At 40.2% G+C, this 19,893-nt stretch overlaps 1 protein-coding gene across 2 annotated transcripts in view; it reads left to right on the top strand.

Moving 5' to 3' along the window:
- Ube2h (ubiquitin conjugating enzyme E2 H) overlaps positions 1-19,893 on the top strand; it is a 125,031-nt gene that overhangs the window by 82,329 nt on the left and 22,809 nt on the right. The window contains exons 4-5 of one of the 2 annotated variants that reach the window (XM_008846351.3): positions 13,063-13,102; positions 14,390-14,442. The exons of the other annotated variant lie outside the window; for it this stretch is intronic. Coding sequence (XP_008844573.1) covers positions 13,063-13,102; positions 14,390-14,442 — 93 coding nt within the window. The remainder of the gene's footprint in view (positions 1-13,062; positions 13,103-14,389; positions 14,443-19,893) is intronic. 2 annotated transcript variants of the gene reach the window in all.

Raw genomic sequence — 19,893 nt, forward strand, 5'->3', positions numbered from 1 at the left:
CCCCTTCAACTATAATAGACATTTTGGCTGGATATAGTAATCTGGGTTGGCATCTGTGGTCATTTAACACTGGGAATACTTTGGTCCAGCCTCTTCTGGCTTTTATAGTTTGCACTGAAAAGTCAACTGTAATCCTAATAGGTTTTCCTTTATATGTGACTTAACTTTTTTCTTTTGCAGCTTTCAGAATTGTCTCTTTGTTTACTACGTGTAGTGCTTTTACTATGATGTGCATGGAGAGTTTCTTTTCTGGTGCTGTCTGTTTGGTGTTCTATATGCTTCTTGCATTTGTATGGGCATGTGTGTCTTTAATTTTGGGAAATTTTCTTCCACGATTCTGTTGAAGATCTGGTCCATGCCATTGTCTTGGGGTTCTTCTTCTTGTATGCCTATGATTCATAAGTTTGGTCTTTTTATGGTGTCACACAATTTCTGCATATTCCATTCTTGTGATTTCTTAAATTTTTCATAATCTTTGCTTGAGTGGTCTAGTTCGTCCACTTTGTCTTCCAGTCTTGATATTCTGTTTTCCATTTCGTTCATCCTTTTGGTGAGGCTTTCTCCTGTCGTTTGTAATTGGCTTACTGAATGTTTCACTTCCTTCTTCATTTCAGCCTTGAGTAGTCTTCAATATTTCTAACTCTTTTCTGAATTCATTCAGAAGTTTATCCCTATCTTCCTTCAGTTCTTTGATTTCTTTGTGTGTTCTTTAAATTCACTGAATTCTTTTATCAAGTTTATAATTGTTCTTTTGAGTTCCATGTCCTGCATTATCTCTAGGGGGTTCTCATTGTACTCCTCTAGAGGACTATTAGTATTTGGTGGGGATAAGTTATTTTGGTTTTTCATGTTACTGTTTTTTCTCTGTGGTTTTGACATGTGAATTTCTTTTGTAGTTTCTCATTCTTGTGTGAGACTCAAGTCTTCAAGTTTAGTTCTGCTTCTTTTATTTTTGAGCTTTATGTGTCTCAGGCTTTCTCCTAAAGTCTGGACCCCTCCAGGAAAGATTGTGGCCTCAAGAATTTGGGGGTTGGGCTGGCCTGGGAGCCAGGCTCAGGAAAGATGCTGGTCTAGGGCAGCTGGTGGCTGTGCCACCCAGAGATGCAAATGTGAGATGGGGCGTGGGAAGAGGCCCCAAGGGCTCCTGGGGACTGCACTGAGGAACTGGGTTGGTCTGGATGCAAAGGATCAGGAAGCCAAAAGTTCAGCCCCAGCATCCAGAAAAGAAGCTGGTGGGTTGTGCAGTCCAGGGAAGCAGAGGGAGGTTGAGGTGGGACCAGGCCCAGAGGGCTCCTGGGGACCTCGAGAAGGAACTGGGTCCCTCTGTATGCAAAGGATCAGGAAGCAGTGGTGGCCCCGGGCCAAGAGGTCAGCCCCGAGGTCCAGGAAAGAGGCTGGCAGGCGGTGCAGCCCAGGGAAGCAGAGGGAGGTGAGGGCGGGACCAGTCCCAGGGGGCTCCTGGGGACCAGGAGAGGGAACTGGGTTGGTCTGGATGCAAAGGAACAGGAAGCAGCAGTGGTTCCCCCAGTGTCTGGGGCACCAACACAAGAAATGGGACAGGACCCAGGCTAGGAGGAGAGATGAGCGGGGGAGATGGGAGTTTGAATGAGGCTGGGGCAGTCAAGGCGCAGAGGGTGCAATCGACTTACCCTGGAGAGAGGCTGGTGGGTCATGCAGGCCTAGGGAAGCAGAGGGAGGTCTTTTTTTCTTTTTCTTTTAAAGAGAGATGGATGTGTATGGCAGGTATCTTCATTTTTAGAATGTAGAAAGTAACATGAAATTTCTTAGCTAGACATGATAGGACACATCTGTAATCCCAACATTTGAGGTGCTGGGGCAAGAGAGTTGAGTCTAAAGCCAGCTGGGTCTACACAGATCAACACTGTCGCGGGGGGGGGGGGGGGGGGAGGGGGGGTTAAGGAAGGTAGAAAGTTTCTTGCTTAAGCTTATTAAACTAAGTCTCCTTTTTTTTTCTTGGAAGGTGCTGGGTTTTGAGCCAGCATTGTACCACAGATGTATGTCCCAGCACCCCCCCCCTTTATTTTTCTTTTATTTGAGGCATGGTCTTGCTGTTTAGCCCAGGCTAACTCTAATTTGCACTATCCTCCTGCCCTCTACTTTCCAAGTACTCAGTTAAAGACATGCCCCAACATGCCCAGTGCCTAAAACTAGCATTGAGTACTGACAGTATACCTATTACTGTTGAAATGTTTAAATACTTATATTAAGTCTTTTGATCTTCTTGATAGCCCTTTGTTTAAATAACATTATTTAATCTAGTTTTAGGAATAAGGAAACTAAAGAGCTTACATGATTTGTTGACAGCTCATACAGTGTGATTTAGACAATCTGATTGGAGTCTGAGTTTGTAAGGGGTTTTTTTGTTTGTTTATATTTTGAAACAGGGTCTCACTATTTAGCCCTGGGTGGCCTATAATTCTATAGGCAGACCAGGCTGACTTCAAACTCACAGAGATCTGCCTGCCTCTGCCTCTCAAGTGCTAAAATTAAAGGGTGGGCACCACCACACCTGGCTGGAATCTGGGCTTTTAACCACAATATTGTTTGGTAAGATTGTTGGGCTTGAAATTAAGTTTTATGGTTTCAAGTCAAGTATATTCTGTACTATCCTGCTACCGCTAACTATGAAATATTTTCAGATTTCAACAGTGGTTAGATGAATGACCAGGATCTTGAAAGATAAATTATAAAAATGGGAAAGAGGTTATAGTCTTCAAAAAAATAAAACTATAGGCAAGTAGGCTAAAGGTATTTATTAGTAATCTACTGTTGAAGGGTAACACTTCACCTTTTCTTAGTTATAAATGAACTTTTCTTATCCATCCAGCCCATTCCTGATCCGTATTATCAGAGAGAAAGGAAGAAACAGAAAAGAGGACCCCTTGTTGACTTTAGATCTGCTGAACACACACAGGATCAGTTCAGAAGTTCCCATGACACAGGGCATTAAGAATGAGCTCCTTGCTTGGTTCCTCACCCAAGAAGAGACCAGCCCAGGTCCATCTCTTCTGAGTAGGAAAGGCTCAGCTCTTTGAAGAGACTTCTGCCTGGGTGCAGGCTGCCCTAGGCTGGGCTGGGCTGTCTGAGTTAAGATGAAAATCTATCAGATTGTGCTCTAATGCACACAGCTGACATATGGCTGTCACAAGAGAAGCTGGCAGCATCCCTACCCTTCTTCAGCTGAAACTTATTCCCACTCTGGTCAGCCCCTACAGTGCCCGAGATTTAAGCTATTATTCTTAAATTTTTTTTATAGTATCAGTTCAAGAAAGATGACATTGTGTTTGTCTGTGTGTGTGTGTGTGTGTTGGTTTTTGTTTTGATGTTGGGAATTAAACTCAGGGCTTCATACTTACTAAGTACAGGCTCTACCACTGAGCTGTATTCCCAGCCCCTAAATATATTTTATTGTTTTTATGTGTATGAGTGTGTTGCCTACATGTGTGTAAATGCACCTGTGTTGTACAGTGCCAGAGGAGGCCAGAAGAGGGTGTTGGAGCCCCTGAAACTGGAGTTTACAGATGACTGTTAGCTACCATGTGGGTGCTGGGAACCAAACCTGAGTCCTCTGCAAGAGCAACCAGTGCTCTTAGCCACTGAGCCACCTCTCCAGTCCCCCTAAATATATTTTAAATGCCTACTTTAAAAAAAAAACCAGAATGCTAGCCCAGCGTGGTGGCACATGCCTTTAATCCCAGCACTGAGGAGGCAGAGGCAGACGGATCTCTTGTGAGTTCGAGGCCTGGTCTACATAGTGAGTTCCAGGCCAGCTGGGGCTACAGGGAGACCCTGTCTCAAAAAGATCAAAAACAACAACAACAACAAAAAACCAGAATGCTAGCCGGGCATGGTGGCACATACCTTTAATTCCAGCATTTGGGAGGTAGAGGCAGGTGGATCTCTTGTGAGTTCGAGGCCAGCCTGGTCTACAAAGTGAGTTCCAGGTCAGCTGGGGCTACAGGGAGACTGTCTCAAAAAAACCAAAAAAAAAAAAAAAACACAGAATGCTAGGTTTTGAATAATCTGCATTTTGAGAACATTTGTGTGGGCATGTATGTCCTGACGAATATCAAAATGACAATGTTTTCACTTACTGCTTTTTCATAGGAATTCATAAGCTTACAATAAATTTGCATCAGCCACAACTGACCTCAACTGTTTTTGTCCTGGCTCATTTTATCCCTGGGATAGATAGAGTCACTGCTTTTGCCTTTGGTATTTTTCCCCTCGCCTTGGTGGGAGTAGAAGGGAATGTACCTTATTTTCTTAGTCATTTGTCTAGCTTCTCATTTCATCAAGATAAGTCTGATGAAAGTTTTCACATAGGCAATTGACCTCAGGCTGTTTCTTCACCCACAGATTCGGTCAGTATTCCCTGAAGGGAAATAAAGGTGGGAAATAAGGTGAATTTTGCCTCTGTTTACATATTGACTCCAATATCAGAAGTTATTCAAAAGTGTGCAGAACTTTATACACACTCCTTTCTGGAATTGGTTTAGAAATAAGCTGGAATAAATAAGTTTGGGGCATTACTCAACCTGATTATACTTGCCTTGTTATCTGCCTATGAGTGGAGATGGGTTATTCTAGAGCTGCTGAATTGGGGTAGAACAAGCAAAGTGGCACAGTTTTCTGTTGTAGTAATCTGTCCTTTTTTTTTTTCTTTCTTTTTAAAGACAAATAGCTATGTATCAAGGTAGTATGATTTGCATTCTTTCTCCAGAATTATGAATCGCCTGATTCCCTTCTAAAGGCTGCAGGACAGAAGTGATGAGCTCTTTAGCTGGGCATTATCCCTTTTATCTGTTCATATGTACATACATACATACATACGTTTATTATCTTAAGTTGCTAGAGCAATACCAGAAATAATTGCCCAAAAGATGAAAGGAGTTTCTGAATTTTATCTGATCAGGTCACTGAAATATATCATTAGATGTCTATAGTAAGTAAAATGTTAAACCATATAGATTTAAAATGATTATTGTGCTGATTGGTATAGAACAGTTGCCTAGCATGCATGGAGGCCTGGGTTGAATCTCTGGCCCAATCTACATGCATGCTTGCACTCCCCCTCCTCACACTCACTTATGCTCTCTCACACTAGAGAGAGGACTCTCTGCTTTCACTTGTTTCCCTAAAAACTGTTTTCAAAATACATTCTCAAGATATCTTCAAAATAGTTCCTGGTTGAATGGAAATAAGGGTTGGGAAAATTCTCTTGTTGCAGACATACTCATTAGTGTGTTGATAGCATTGCCAAAAGGAAGGAGACTGTGCCAGGGCAAACACGCTCAGTCCTGAGAACTTTGCTTCTCTGAACTCCTAGTTTGTCCTTCCCTAGTCTTCTCCCTTCCACATCCAGAAGTTTGATTGTGGCATCATTGGCCAGACTGTAAATGACTTTCCAGAAACACTGCCCGCAGCTTGTCTAAGAACAAAAACAAAAAAAGGAATTATGCTCTTTTTTGTTTTGCTTTGTGTTTAAAAATATCTATATCAACATACCTGTATCTATATGCCTATACATATACATATGCATACATATACATACACACACACACACACATATATATATGTGTGTGTGTGTGTGTGTGTGTGTGTGTGTGTGTGTGTGTGCAGAGCATGGTTGGTAGACACCTGTAATCAATGTGCTTTGGTGGCAGGAGGAGCAGTACAAATTTGAGGTCAGCCATGTCTGAAACACACGCCCCGTGGGCAGGAAATTTAAAAAGCATGGCTGGGCATGGTGGTGGCAGCCTTTAATCCTAGCAGTCAGGAGGCAGAAGCAGAGGTAGGTGAATCTGGATTCAGGCCAGCTGGGGATACAGGGAGACCCTGTCTCAAAAAAAAGGGAGGGGGGTGTATATTATAGGAAGAGCTCATTGTAGTCTAGGAAGGTTTTGTTGTATAGTATTGGTCTCTTGTCTGTTTCTTGAAGTCAAGGTTGTACACTTTTTTTTCTCTAATTCAGAATGGTTTTTTTGTGCGTCTTTGTGGCAGTGGAGCATGTTGTTAGTTTTGTATTATATCCTTTAGAATACTCGACCTAACAGTGCAGCCTTACAAAGTTAATTTCCTTTGAGGAGTTCACTATTGAACATTTCCTCTGAAGTTCTCTGTTCTTGGAGTTCTAGACATTTTTATTAAGTCCTAGGTTTTTGGCAGTCACAAGACCTTTAGAAATAGTTTAAGAATGGGGATTTTAGAGATGATAAAATCCAGCTGTTTATCTTCATAGGTGAAAAGCAGAACCACAGAAGTCAAGTGACTGGCCTGGGCCTTGCAGTTGGTAGCAGAGCAGAGGCCAGACTCCTCAGCCTATTTAGTACTTTGCTCTTTGCCTATGCTTCTGTTCTCTGTCCCAGAGTTCAGATGGTATTTTATTCTTAGTGTACTAGGGACTGGGCTTCAAACCATTTATTGCTAAAATACATGTTTACTAAGTTCTTTTTGGCCCTTTCTATTATGCACTCCTGTACTAAACTAGACCAAAATGAAATTTAATCGAAAACAGTGTAGAAACTATTGATTCCAAATGTACTCTCCAAGCCAAGGCCAATGAGGGAAGCACTTTTAATCTTTCAAGGACAGATTTGATAAACATTTAGTGCTCCTCACCACCACTGTTCTTAGTCTTTTAAGATGCCCTGTGGCATCAAATTACTAAAGCTTAACTCCTTTGCAGGGTTCCTATTCACTTGATTTTGTTTGAGATATGCCATTGTATCATTCACATACTAAAGATGATTATCATCCAACAGGCCTTTTTTTTTTTTTTCCTACCAGCAATTTGTTAAAAACTAAGATGGCTGGGCGCGGTGGCGCACGCCTTTAATCCCTGCACTCGGGAGGCAGAGGCAGGCGGATCTCTGTGAGTTCAAGGCCAGCCTGGTCTACATAGTGAGTTCCAGGACAGCTGGGGCTACAGGGAGATGAAGTGCGTGCAACCTGGGAGATGTAAGATAAATAAACCCTTTCCTCCCCAAGTTGGTACTGGTCAGAGTGTTTTGTCACAGCAATGAAGAACAAACTAAGACATATAATTAATTAGATTATCTCATTTCTAGGGCTAAGAAGATTCCCAAGTGACTGCAAAACTAAAGCGACACACATGGAAAGCAGATTTCAGTGTTTTGTAGAATGCTTATTTTCTGTCTTTCATGGGTATAAATTGCTTTCTGAATTCTTTGTTTTTAATGTGCTGCTTGTACATCTTCACTACCACATCGCTGCTATTTCCACTCAAGGAAGAATACTGTCTTGGCCAGCTGGGGCTACAGGGAGACCCTGTCTCAAAAAAAAAAAAAAGGATTATGTGGATACCATGTTCAGACACTAATATCCAGCTTCAGCGGCTACTTTCAGTAGCTTCTTTTTTCCCTCAGGTTGAAGGCTAGCTTGTAGCATCCTTAAAAGGCTCACCTCTCTGAAGACATATCTGGTCTTTCTGCCCCTTTATTCCTTCACTTCAGCTAGCATCCTTGCTCTTCCACAGCATAAGGCAAACTTTGCACTTGGCTATTCATGTAGTGTAGATATTTTTCCCTTGTGTACTAAGTGCTGCCCTCCTTTGCTTCAGAGTAAGGCACCTTCTCAAGGTCTTTCCTGATCCCATCTAAAAACTGCAGCCTCTAAGCTGGCCTTAACTTTTTTTTTTTTCCCTCCATAACACTAGCCACCATGTTAATGTAACACATTTGGTCTAAAGAAGTCTCCAGACAAGTCTCATCTATAGGCAACACAGGGAGCTCTGTTATAGACATTTGCTTCACTTGTGTTAATTGCAAGTTCTAGCAGAGGCAGGATTTTAAATACCAAGAACATATTTTTTTTGGTTTTCTGTTTTTTTGAGATAGGGTCTCTCTGTGTAGCCCCAGCTGACCTAGAACTTGCTATGTAGACCAGGCTGGCCTAGAATCACAGTGATCTGCCTGCTTCTGTCCTGCAGGATTAAAGGAATACACTACTATACCTAACCCATATTTTGAATTTAAATTTTTTTTTATTATGTGTATGAGTGTATTGCCTGCCGTGTATGGTAAGTGCACCTGTGTTGTACAGTGCCCACAGATGTGAGAAGAAGGTGTTAGATCCCTTGGAACTGGAGTTAGGATGGTTGTTAGCTGCCATGTTTGTGCTGGGAATTGAACCCAGGTCCTCTGCAAGAGCAGCCAGTGCTCTTAACCACTGAGCCATCTCTCTAGCCCTCTTATTTTGAATTCTTTTTTTGTTTGCTTGTTTTTTGTTTTTGATCTTTTTAAGACAGGGATTTGTTTTGTTTGTTTGTGTTTTTTGGTGTTTTTAAGACAGGGTCTCCCTGTAGCCCCTGCTGACCTGAGTTTACTATGTAGGCTAGGATGGCCTTGAACTCACAGAGATCTGCCTGCCTCTGGAGTGCAGGGATCAAAGGCCTGCGCCACCACGCCCAGCCATATTTTGAATTCTTAATAGTAGCTACTAGCTACTGTGATTCACATAGGAAAAGTATTCTTTAGAATTAAAATACATAATAAGGGAGCTGGAGTGATGGCTCAGAGGTTAAGAGCATTTGCCGCTCTTACAGAGGACCCAGGTTTGGTTCTCAGCACCCACATGGCAGCTAACAACAGTATATAACTCCAGGTCCACAGGATCTGACACCCTCTTCTGGCCTCAACAGGCACCGGGTATACACGTAGTGCACACACAATACATGCAAATAAAACACTTGTACACATGAAATAAAATGTTTTTTTAAAAAATACGTAATTTGAAGCCAGGTGTGGTGGCGCACTCATGAGGCAGAGGCAGATGGATCCCTGTGAGTTCAAGGCCAGCTTGGTCTACAAAGTGAGCTCCAGGCCAGCTGGGGCTACAGGGAGACCCTGTCTCAAAAAAAAAAAAAAACCACCACATAATTCAGTTTTGTTTCCTTACCAGAAACTTTTCTAGGTTGAGGATAAATCAGCAGTAAAGCACTTGCCTAGATTGTTTGGGGCCCTGGATTTAATCCAACACTTGGGAGGCAGAGGCAGGAGGATTACAAGTTTGAGGCCAGCCTGAGTTACATAGTTTGTTTATGGTTGGGATAATAGTATATACTTATATGTAGCTAGTCTTGAGAACCATGTGCCTCATAAGCTGAGGGTCTTTTGATTTTTTTTTTAAGTGTATGCATGTATTCCTGAATGTATGTAAATGCACCCATGTCATTGCAGTGCCCACAGATGTCAGAAGAGGGTATTGGATTCCCCTCTAACTAGAGTTATGGACAGTTGTCAGCCACCATGTGGGTGCTGGGACTTCAACCTGGGTCCTCTGCAAGAGCAGCCAGTGCTCCTAACCACTGAACCATCTCTCCAGTCTTTTTATAATGATTTTTTTTTTTTTTGTCTTTTTGAGATAGGGTCTCCCTGTAACCCCAGCTGGCCTGGAACTTGCTATGCAAACCAGGCTGGCCTCAAACTCACAGAGATCCACCTGCCTCTGCCTCCCAAGTGCTGGGATTAAAAGCACAGGTGTAAATCTTGTGTTATTTAAATTAAAAGAAATCAAGATGTAAGATCTCAAATAGAATAGTTGGTTTTGTTGATAATTTCTCTTTCAAAGATTAAGCACTAGTTAACCCTCATGTAATTGAATCTACTTTGGAATGCTAGATATTGTTTATAACTGTTTGAAGGGTTTTTTAACTATTAATGTTAAGCATCATATAAGTTCAGGAGTGCCAGAACACAGAAGCAGAAGTACTGGAGGAATCTAAAAGACAACAGTTGGCTGTTGCTGTGGTCCTAGTCCTAGTTAAAAGGATGGTAGTTTGGTGACAAAATTTGGAAAGTACATTTTTGGTGGCAAAAATGTTCCCATTGAGAATTGAGCACTGTTAACCTTTGAACATGTTTGCTTCCAGTTTCTTATCTATGTACACACTTGTGTTAAGAAAAAAAAAAAAAGACAAATAATATCCAAACAGTCTTTTTAAAGGACTATAGTGTTTGATAAAATCTCTTTGCATGGACTGGAGGGATGGCTCAGCAATTAAGAACACTGACTGTGCTTGCAGGAACTGGATTCAGTTCCCAGCATGCAGGTTGTGGCTCACTACCATCTGTAACTGCAGTTCCAGGGGATCCAATATCTTCTTCTGGCCTCCATGGGCACCAGTCATAAATATGGTGCACATATGTACATACATACATGCAGGCAAACAGATATACATACAAAATAAAAATAAATTTTAAAAAAAATCTTTACTTTTGAGACAGGGTCTCATGGTATAGTCCAGGATGTCTATTAGACTTGGAATATCCCTGCTTCTGCCTCCTGGGTGCTGAGATTACAGGAACGCGCCACAGTTCTGGCAGATTTTAAACTACTGTTTCCACATTCTGTTCCTGATTTCCACCATGACCTTGGCAGTTTTCCCCTAAGGCATGAAGAATAAGTATTATTGCTTTGCTTTAATTTAAAAGGTACCATGAGGGCTGGAGAGATGGCTCAGTGGTTAAGAACACTGACTGTTCTTGCAGAAGACCTGGGTTCAAATCCCAGCACCCACATGGCAACTAACAACTGTCCATAACTCCAGTTCCAGGGGATCGAACAGCCTTTTCTGTCCTTCAAGGGCATTGCATGACACGGGTACACTTACCTGCATACAGGCAATACACACATATGCATAAAATAGAAATGATAAAATATTTAAAAGGTACCATGATAGTACATTAGTCTGCTATGTGGTTTGCCTTTTTTATTTTTTTAACTATTTATTATTTTCATATTTTATGTGTACGAGTGTATTGCCTGCATGTATGTGAGTGCACCCATGTCGTGCAATACTGTGGAGGTCAGAAGAGGGCTTCAGATTCCCCTGGAACTGGAGTTAAGTATGGTTTGTACCCGGGTCCTCTGCAAGAGCAGTCAGCGCTCTTAACCACTGAGCCATCTCTCCAGCCCCAGTTTGCCTTTTTTATAGAATATTTTTTTATTCTTTGACAATTCCATACATGTATAGACTGTATCTTGATCATATCCACTCCCAACTCTTTCCCACTCCCCCAGAAATTCTCCAAATGTCCCACTTCTACCTTCATGCCCTTTTTTTTTTTTTTTTTTTTTTTGTACTTTTTGAGACAGTATCTCCCTGTAGCCCACCTGGGCTTGGACCAGGCTGGCCTCGAACTCACAGAGATCCGCCTGCCTGTCTCTGCCTCCTGAGTGCTGGGATTAAAGGCATGCGCCACCACGCCCGACTTTTCTTTTAATATTTTATTTATTATTTTTATGTGTATGAGTGTATTGCCTGCATGTATGTGAGTGCACCTTTGTTGTGCAATGCCACAGAGGTCAGAAGAGGGCTTTGGATTCCCCCGGAACTGGAGTTAAGGACAGTTTGTAGCTACCATGTGGGTGCTGGGAATCGAACCTGGGTTCTCTGCAAGAGCAATCAGTGCTCTTAACTGCTGAGCCATCTCTCCAGCTCCTACATTACCATCTTTTGTTTTTCTTTTAAAACTCAACTTTAGCTCTATCCAAATCAGCTTGTATGGACCTAGTTCATTATGTCTGGCTAGATAAGATTCGTAGTAGATGGTTGTTCTACAGGTGCTCTAGTCCCATGAATAGGACTGGGTTTAGTCTTGGCTTCTATAAACAACATTACTTCTAGCTTCCTCAGGGCTTTTCTTGGACATGTGTGTTAGCATTTATCTAGGGTCACAAAGAATTTTTCTCCTTTTAAGACATCATTTCCATTAGCTTATGCATAACTTTAATTGACAGTAGAAGAGCTGGGCATGGTGGCACATGCCTTTAGTCTCTGCACTTGGGAAGCAGAGACAGACAGGTGGATCTCTGTGAGTTCAAGGCCAGCCTGGTCTACGTAGCGAGTTCCAGGCCAGCTGGGGCTACAGAGAGACCCTGTCTCAAAAAAACTTAAAAAAAAAAAAAAAAAGTTGACATTAAGACGTCTTTAAGTTTCTTTAATAAAAAATTAATATTGGATGTAGCCTTTTTTGCATCAAAGTAACTTAAACATTCCAGGATTCTCTTGGTAGTAGTAGATTTAAAAAAAAAAAAATGGATCTTCTGCTTTACAGTATTGTCATTGTGTGCATTACTGGTTAAATCAATTTTAAGTTAAAGTTAATAGGAATATAAGCATTTTTTTAAAAAGTTTATACTTTTTTCTAGGAATAAAATTTTATTTAAAAGTTAATAAATCTTAGGTTATCTAAGAGAATTTAGAACTCCTTGCCTCGTTTCTTTGGTGCCTCAATTTTAATCAAAACTGGGTTTCCTTGAGTGAGTAGACTAAAATTAAAGGAAATATTTTGGTCACTGTTCTTGTGAAATCCTTTGTGGTTTAGAGGCAGTGTTCCTCCTAACAGCACCTTCATTCATGTTCTGCATGTGGTAGAACCAAATGGTACCCTTAAACAGGCTTCAAAAGCACAAGTTCAAATGCAGAACCTTATCTAAAGCTTGAACAGTAAAGCTGCTAGAGGTCAGTGAAGTTTATAGATCATTTAATATTATAAATTCTCTTTTAGTAGATACCTCCATAACTCAGGAAACAATTGCTTTTAAGATTATTTTATATAAAAAGCTACATGCTCCCAAAGTCTTCTTGTTATCTATCTCTTGGATTTTATTTGGAGTTATCAGGAGAGTATAATCTTTTTTTAAATATTTTATTTTTATTTTATGTGTGTGAGTGTATGGCCTGCATTGTATATAAGTGCACCCATGTTGTGCAGTACCCATGGAGGTCAGAAGAGAAAGCATCAGAGCCCCTGGAACTGGAGTTAGGGCCAGTTATTAGCTGCCTTGTGGGTGCTGGGAATTGAGCCCAGGTCCTCTACAAGAACAGACAGTGCTCCTAACCAATAAGCTCCAGGAGACTATAATAAGTAGCCAGAGATCGAAGGTTGAGACTGAAAACTTGAGTTTTAGCACCTTTTTTTCCCCAACACTGAGATTCTCTCCAGTACTGATGTACTTTTAGAAATCATTGTTCTCTAGATACTTTTTGCTGCTAATTAACATCTCTTTTTACAGGATTCATGAATAAAATTTTCCACCCCAACATTGATGAAGCGTAAGTAACTATTTAAGAATGTTTAAGTTTTAGCAGCAGCTGCTTTTGATTAAAGTTAATCTCTGGGTTGTAAAAGAATCATCAGTTAGCGTTTTGAATTTTATGGGAAGGTAGGAAGTCATTTAAACTGTAGAATTCTAGAGATGTGATAGTCTAAGCAATTGAATTCCAGTGCAGCTATTGATTGCACTGCTAGAGTCTTGGTTATTGCTTTCTTTCCCTATAGCATTTTCTTAGTTGCGTTTTTTGTTTTTTTAGTTTTTTAATCTTTTTTGAGACAGGGTCTCCCTGCAGCCCCAGCTGGCCTGGAACTCACAAAGATCCTTCTGTCTCTGCCTCCCAAGTGCTGGGATTAAAGGCCTGTGCCACCATGCCTGGCATTAGTACTTATTTGTAATAAGTCCAGTATAACCTGCTTTTTCCTTCCAGTGCTGTTTAGAATACATAATTATTTGGACTATACTGTTTACTCTTTACAGTATTCAGTTTTGCTGTCTCACAACATGCATGTGAAGTTTTTTCTGAACTTTTTCTGAAGTTTTTCTGAACTAGTAGGTTATATAACTACTTTGTGTCCTCTAATCTTTAATATGTCAGTGTATCAACCATCCCAACAACAAGGATGTTCTCTTAGGTTGGTAGCACAGTAAAGTAGTCAGATGCAGGAATTTAGTAGGTATGTAATACTTTTATCTAATTTGCTGTATTGCAATAATAATGTAGTTTTCACTTTTTTCTTTTTGATGAAGGATTCAGTCTAGAATCACATAACTGTCTTTAGTTGTCAAGTTTCCTGCTTAGTGAGTTCTTAATCAGGAACAGTTCTTCAACTTACCTTTTTCATGTATAAAGTTAATTTTAACATTTCAAAAAAATAAAGAGCACTTATTTTATAAATTGACCCTTGATGTGAGTTAGTCTCTGGGTATGTGGTTAAGGGTGTGCACACACTTAACCATACAGTGAAGTTTTTTTTTCTCAGAGAATGACAAATCTGTCTACACTGATTCCCAGGGTAAATTCTTATCACCTGGTTCAGGTGTTTTCTGGTTTCTTCATTGTATGGTTGCTATTCTTCCTTGTTAATCTATAAAAGAGACATAAAATATCTTGTAAATGTTCTGCTTCTTACCATATTCCCAACTGGGTATTGTGTTTTGTTTGGTTTGGTTTGGCTTTTTTTTTTTTTTTTAAGTATCTATTAAAAGTAATTTGGGGAAGGATAAAAATTAGTTGCCAGAAGCATGCAACTGTTTTAAAAAGTGCCATTCTTTCCATCTGTTTCAGGTCAGGAACTGTGTGTCTAGATGTAATTAATCAGACTTGGACAGCTCTGTATGGTGAGTTTGGCCATGGACTATTTTTTGGACATGTTGAGATACTACCTTAAAAAATGTTTAGCTTTTTCTTCACTGGTTAAAGATGTTACACTGGGAAGGAATTTTGAAGGATTGATCAGGAAGTTTGATAGATGAAAAAATTTGAGGTGGGGTGGGTGGGGGTGGGAGATGGCTTGATGGTTAAAGAGAACCTGCTGCACAAGCTTGAGGACTGTTTGGATCCCCAGAACCCAAGTTAAAGCTAAGTGGGCATAGGGCAAGGGGCCCAGAGACAGGGAATCTTCAGTGCAACCTGGCTAGTGAGACTAGCCATACTGGGGAGCTGGGGGTTTGATGAGAGACACTGTCTCAGTGAATCAATGAATGTAAGCGTGATCGAGGGTGATTCTCAACATCAGCCTCGGTCCTCCATATATACATTATGTACAACACACAAAAAATGGAAAAAGAAAATTTCTTTTTCTCTGAAGTACAAACTTCACTTTAGTAATGCAACTTTAAAATAAGTTTGTGAGCCAAGCGTGGTGATCTATAATCGCAGCACTCAGAAGGCTGAGGCAGGAAGATAGTTTGAAGCTGTTACAAGTTACACAGCAAGACTCTGTCTAGAAAATAAAATTAAAAAATTTAAAATCTGGCTGGGCGTGGTGGCACACACCTTTAGTACCAGCACTGGGGAGGCAGAGGCAGACAGAGCTCTGTGAGTTCAAGGCCAGCCCGGTCTACATAGTGAGTTCCAGGACAGCTGGGGCTACAGGGAGAGTAGTCTCAAAAAGACCAAAAATTAAAAAAAAAAAAAAAAATTTAAATCTAAAACAATTTTGTGAGGTTCTGAACTAAAGGTACAGTAATAATATTTATATTATAGTCACATACACGTATTTTATGTGTGTGTGTTGAGAAACATGTATCACTTAGTTTTAGGATTAAAAACTCTTAGGAATGTTCCTCTGAAATTAGATGAATGATGTAGTGTGAGATTCCAAAGATCATCTTTTTTCAGATTAGTTTTCCTTTAATTCTGAAACTGGTAACTCATCTTATTGTAATAAATCAACAAATGACTGATTCAGTTTAGCAAAATACTGAATATCATAAAGAGGCATGAGGAATGTCAAGCCTTCTGTCTTCTGCCACCAGCTTGTGCTGATGAAAATACTTTAAAATCTATTTAATGTGAATTAGGGATTCCAGAACAAATAAATGTTTGTTCTACCTACATGTCCAAATCTGCAGGTGTCATAGACACTCCCACTCTGACCTTCCATTCCATGAGGCTCCATGCAATTCCCCTGCTGACATAACCTCTGGATAGACGACAATTTATAGTTCATTCATACAGCCCACTTTGACTTTGTATTTGTTGTTTATGCCTATAAGGACTTTCAAGTGTCTGTCTGATCTGTCTTTGAGTCCAGGGGCTTTTAGTGTAGTGCTTCTTGCTAATACTAGGTTATAAGAATGAGTCCTGCCAGGTGTGGTGGCACACGTCTTTAAACCCAGCACTCAGGAGGCAGAGAGCCCTATAGAAGCCCTATAGACACATGAAAAGGAGAAAGCTGGATTACCCAGAAATGGCTTCCTTAGAGTTCTAAGACCTTTTACCACTCTAAAATAGATCAACATCCTAGTCCACCCATAGTCTAAAAGCCATCTTTTCCAGATATCCTTGTTCTAGATTAGTGGATGAGAATCACAGAGGATGGTTGGTCACCAGTAACAGTTAATCCTGCTCCTCCTCTTGATTCTACTCTTGAAGAATGGTAGAATTCTGTCTCCTGATCTTCTTGTGACTGGTACCTTCTTTACTCACCTCAGGCATTTCTTTCTCAGAGATGCCTCCTTTCCTAGCCAGTGTATCGTAGAGAATCTTGTTTTAAATGTTTTTAAACTGTTTATTGTTTATCTTGATCTATTGGATCAAGGGCTTCATAATTTTTTGTTTGTTTGTTTTTGTTTTCTTGAGACAGGGTCTCCCTGTAGCCCCAGCTGGCCTGGAACTTGCTATGTAGACCAGACTGGCCTAGAACTCACAGAGATCCACCTAACTCTGCCTCCCAAGTGCTGGGATCAAAAGTGTGCGCCACCACACCTGGCCTTAATTTTTCAACTCCTTTTAGCTCAAGAAGTTTTTATGTGACCCTGGGTATGTAAGTTTATAAAATTAAATGTATAGATCAAACATTTATTAATTTTACAAAACCTTAAAAAGCTGAGCATGGTGGTATACACTTTTAATCTCAGTGCTTGGGTGCCAGAGGCAGGCAGATCTCTGAGTTCAAAGCCAGCCAGTGCTACATAGTGAGGCCTTGTCTCAAAAAAAAGAAATAAAATTTTACTGTTTATTAAATGAAAGCAAATTTGCATGCTAATGAGATTGATGTGCTTGTGTAGTTTAATAAAGAATTAAATTCTAGCTGAATATTTGATGCTAGAGAACATAGAACATCTTCAGTGTTTTTAGAGTTGACTGACATTTTTAATTTAAAATTTTTCAGCCAGGCATGGTGGTGCACGCCTTTAATCCCAGCACTCGGAAGGCAGAGGCAGGCGGATCTCTGAGTTCCAGGCCAGCCTGGTCTACATAAGGAGTTCCAGGCTAGCTGGGACTACAGGGAAACCCTGTCTCAAAAAAGACCCCCCCCCAAAAAATATATATATATATGCAGGCAAAACATACACATAGAATGTTTTATTTTAAAGATTTTTATTCTGACCGTACAATGTAAAAATATGGTAATTTGATATGTGCTGAGAAATGAGGGTAGGAAAATACTGTCTTTGTTCTTTACAATTACACTATTTTGTTTCTATAATAGCAGAAAACTTTGTTGTTTTTTGTTTGTTTTTGGTCTTTTTGAGACAGGGTCTCCCCAACAGGCCTGGAACTCACCATGTAGCCATGTTGAACTCACTGAGATCCACATGCCTCTCTGTTTCTTGAGTACTGGGATTAAAGGCATGTGTTACCATGCCCAACCATAGCAGAAAACTTTGTATAGTAAAAACACTACAAGAGAGGCTAGAGAGATGGCTAAGCAGTTAAGAACACTGGTGGTTCTTGCAGAGGACCCACATGGCAGCTAACAGCAGTTCTTAACTCCAGTTCCAGGGGATCTGACAGCCTCTTCTGTGCTCTACGGGCATTGCATGACACAGGTGCACTTACCTACATGCAGGCAATACACACATACACATAAAAAAAGAAAAATATGAAAAAAAAAAAACCACTACAAGAGACTATATACACTCTGAGCTTATTAAATGGACTTTAATTTGGTATGTGCACGTGAGTGCAGATGCCCTTCAACGCAAGAGGCATTGGATCCCCTGGAACTAGCATTAACAGGTGATTGATTGTCAGCTGCCGGATGTGGGTGCTGGGAACTGAACTCGGGTCCCTGCGAGAGCAATAAGCCCTCTTAACCACTAAGCCATCTCCCCGTGCCCTGGATTTTTTTCAAAAATGTTTCATGGCAAGCTGCCTGGAATATCTGATGTAATGATGTGTTTTCTTAAACAACATTCACATTTTAGAAATGTACTTAGAAAAATACTGCAAGCTGGTTCCAATTACAATTAAGTAAATTAGACTTCAGTTTCACTAAATCTTTTACCATTGACCAGAAAACCTTCCTAGAGGTTTGCTGATTCTCAAGAACCTCATGTCTCCAATTCTTTAAGTATCAGATTTATTAAGTTATAATTCACAAACATAGGATTCATGCATTTAAAATAATGGCTTTTGTATGTCCACAGTTATGTGTGGCTATCACCAGAATCAATATTTTCTCATCTCAAAAAGAAACTCATGCTTGTTAGCTATTCCCACACACTCCTGCCATCCCCAGAGCACCACCAATATACTTTTTATGTTTTTATAGATTTCAGTAGTGTTTTGGTACCTATTTGTGTATAAATCTTGATGTGGTCATGTGCCTTCATTTCTCTTAGGTATCTACTTGGGAATGGAAATGGCACATACCATGGTAATTAGGTTTAACCATTTAAGGCATTAACCAGACTATGTTCCAAACTTGCTGCACCATTTTGACATTCTTATCAGAAACTCTGTCAGAACAGATTTTAAAGTAGAAGCCAACATCACTAACTCCCATTACATTTAAGAAAATGTTAGAGGATGTGCTTGTATTTTCTTGCAAAGCATTTAATAAACAACGAGTGTTGAGCTGCATTGGTCATTTCTGTGTTACGTGTGTAAGAATTTTTCAAACTGTCCCATCACAAGAGTATAGCCTTCTAATGTTACAGGTGAGTGCAAGAAAACAAGTGTTTTCAGGGTGTAGTCAAAGGTATAATGAACATGAGTAAATTTGGACATTTTGTTCTAAACAGAAACTGTTTCTCAAGAAAACTCAAATTTTCTTTCATGGGAAGTTCTAGAAACTTGTAAATACAGCATGTGTAAAGTACTGTTAGAACTGGTCCAAATGACCATGAAGGTTTATGGGAATTTAAGATTTATCTGGTTTTGAGAACTAGACTTTTATTACAAACTGCTACCATCTCTGGTGTCAAAGGTTAGTACATAATTGGTGAGTTCTGGGGCTGGAGAGATGGCTCAGCAGTTAAGAGCATTGGGTGCTCTTGGAGAGGACCCGGGTTTGATTCCCAGCACTGACGTTGCAGCCAATAACTATCTGTAACTCCAGTTCCAGGGGATTCTTGCCCTCTTTTGGCCTCCATGGGCATTGCATGACACAGGTGCACTTACACACATTCAGGCAATATACATATATACACAAAAATAAAAATAATAAAATATATTTTTTTAATCGGTGAGTTCTAAATCACTCCATTTTCTACAGTGATTCTTCTTTTTTCTGGTCTTTTTGAGACAGGGTCTCCCAGTAGCCCCAGCTGGCCTGGAACTCAGTATGTAGACCATGCTGGCCTGGAACTCACAGAGATCCACCTGCCTCTGCCTAGGAGTGCTGGGATTAAAGATGTGTGCCACAACAACCAGCTTTTTTTTTTTTTTTTTTAAGTAAATAGTTTTTTGTTGATACTGGTAGTGTTTTTGAAACAGGATCTTCCTGTAGCCCCAGCTGGGAGGCAGAAGCAAGTGGATCTCTGTGATTTCAAGGCCAGCCTGGTCTACATAATGAGTTCCAGGCAGGGAAATCCTGTTTCCAAAAGAACCCCCCCAAAAAAAATAAAAAATAAAAAACTTTCTAATTTAATGCTAAATAACTAATAGGAGAAACTTGGTTTATTAGCATAAATATCCAACTGCAAAGCAAAAAGCTTAGGCTCAAATTGAAACCAAACTTGAAATTTGTTTCAGCACCTCTGTCTACTCTATAATGTGGAGAGAAGATGACTATAAAATTGCCTGCAATTCATGTTGCCCCAGGCATGTGCTATTCAAAGGTTAGGCATATTTAGAATAACAATTCCAGCAATTCTTTTTTTTTTTTTTTTTCAAAC

This window comes from Nannospalax galili, unplaced genomic scaffold (genome assembly GCF_000622305.1).
Source record: "Nannospalax galili isolate Female #2095 unplaced genomic scaffold, S.galili_v1.0 scaffold660, whole genome shotgun sequence".
NCBI lineage: Eukaryota > Metazoa > Chordata > Mammalia > Rodentia > Spalacidae > Nannospalax > Nannospalax galili.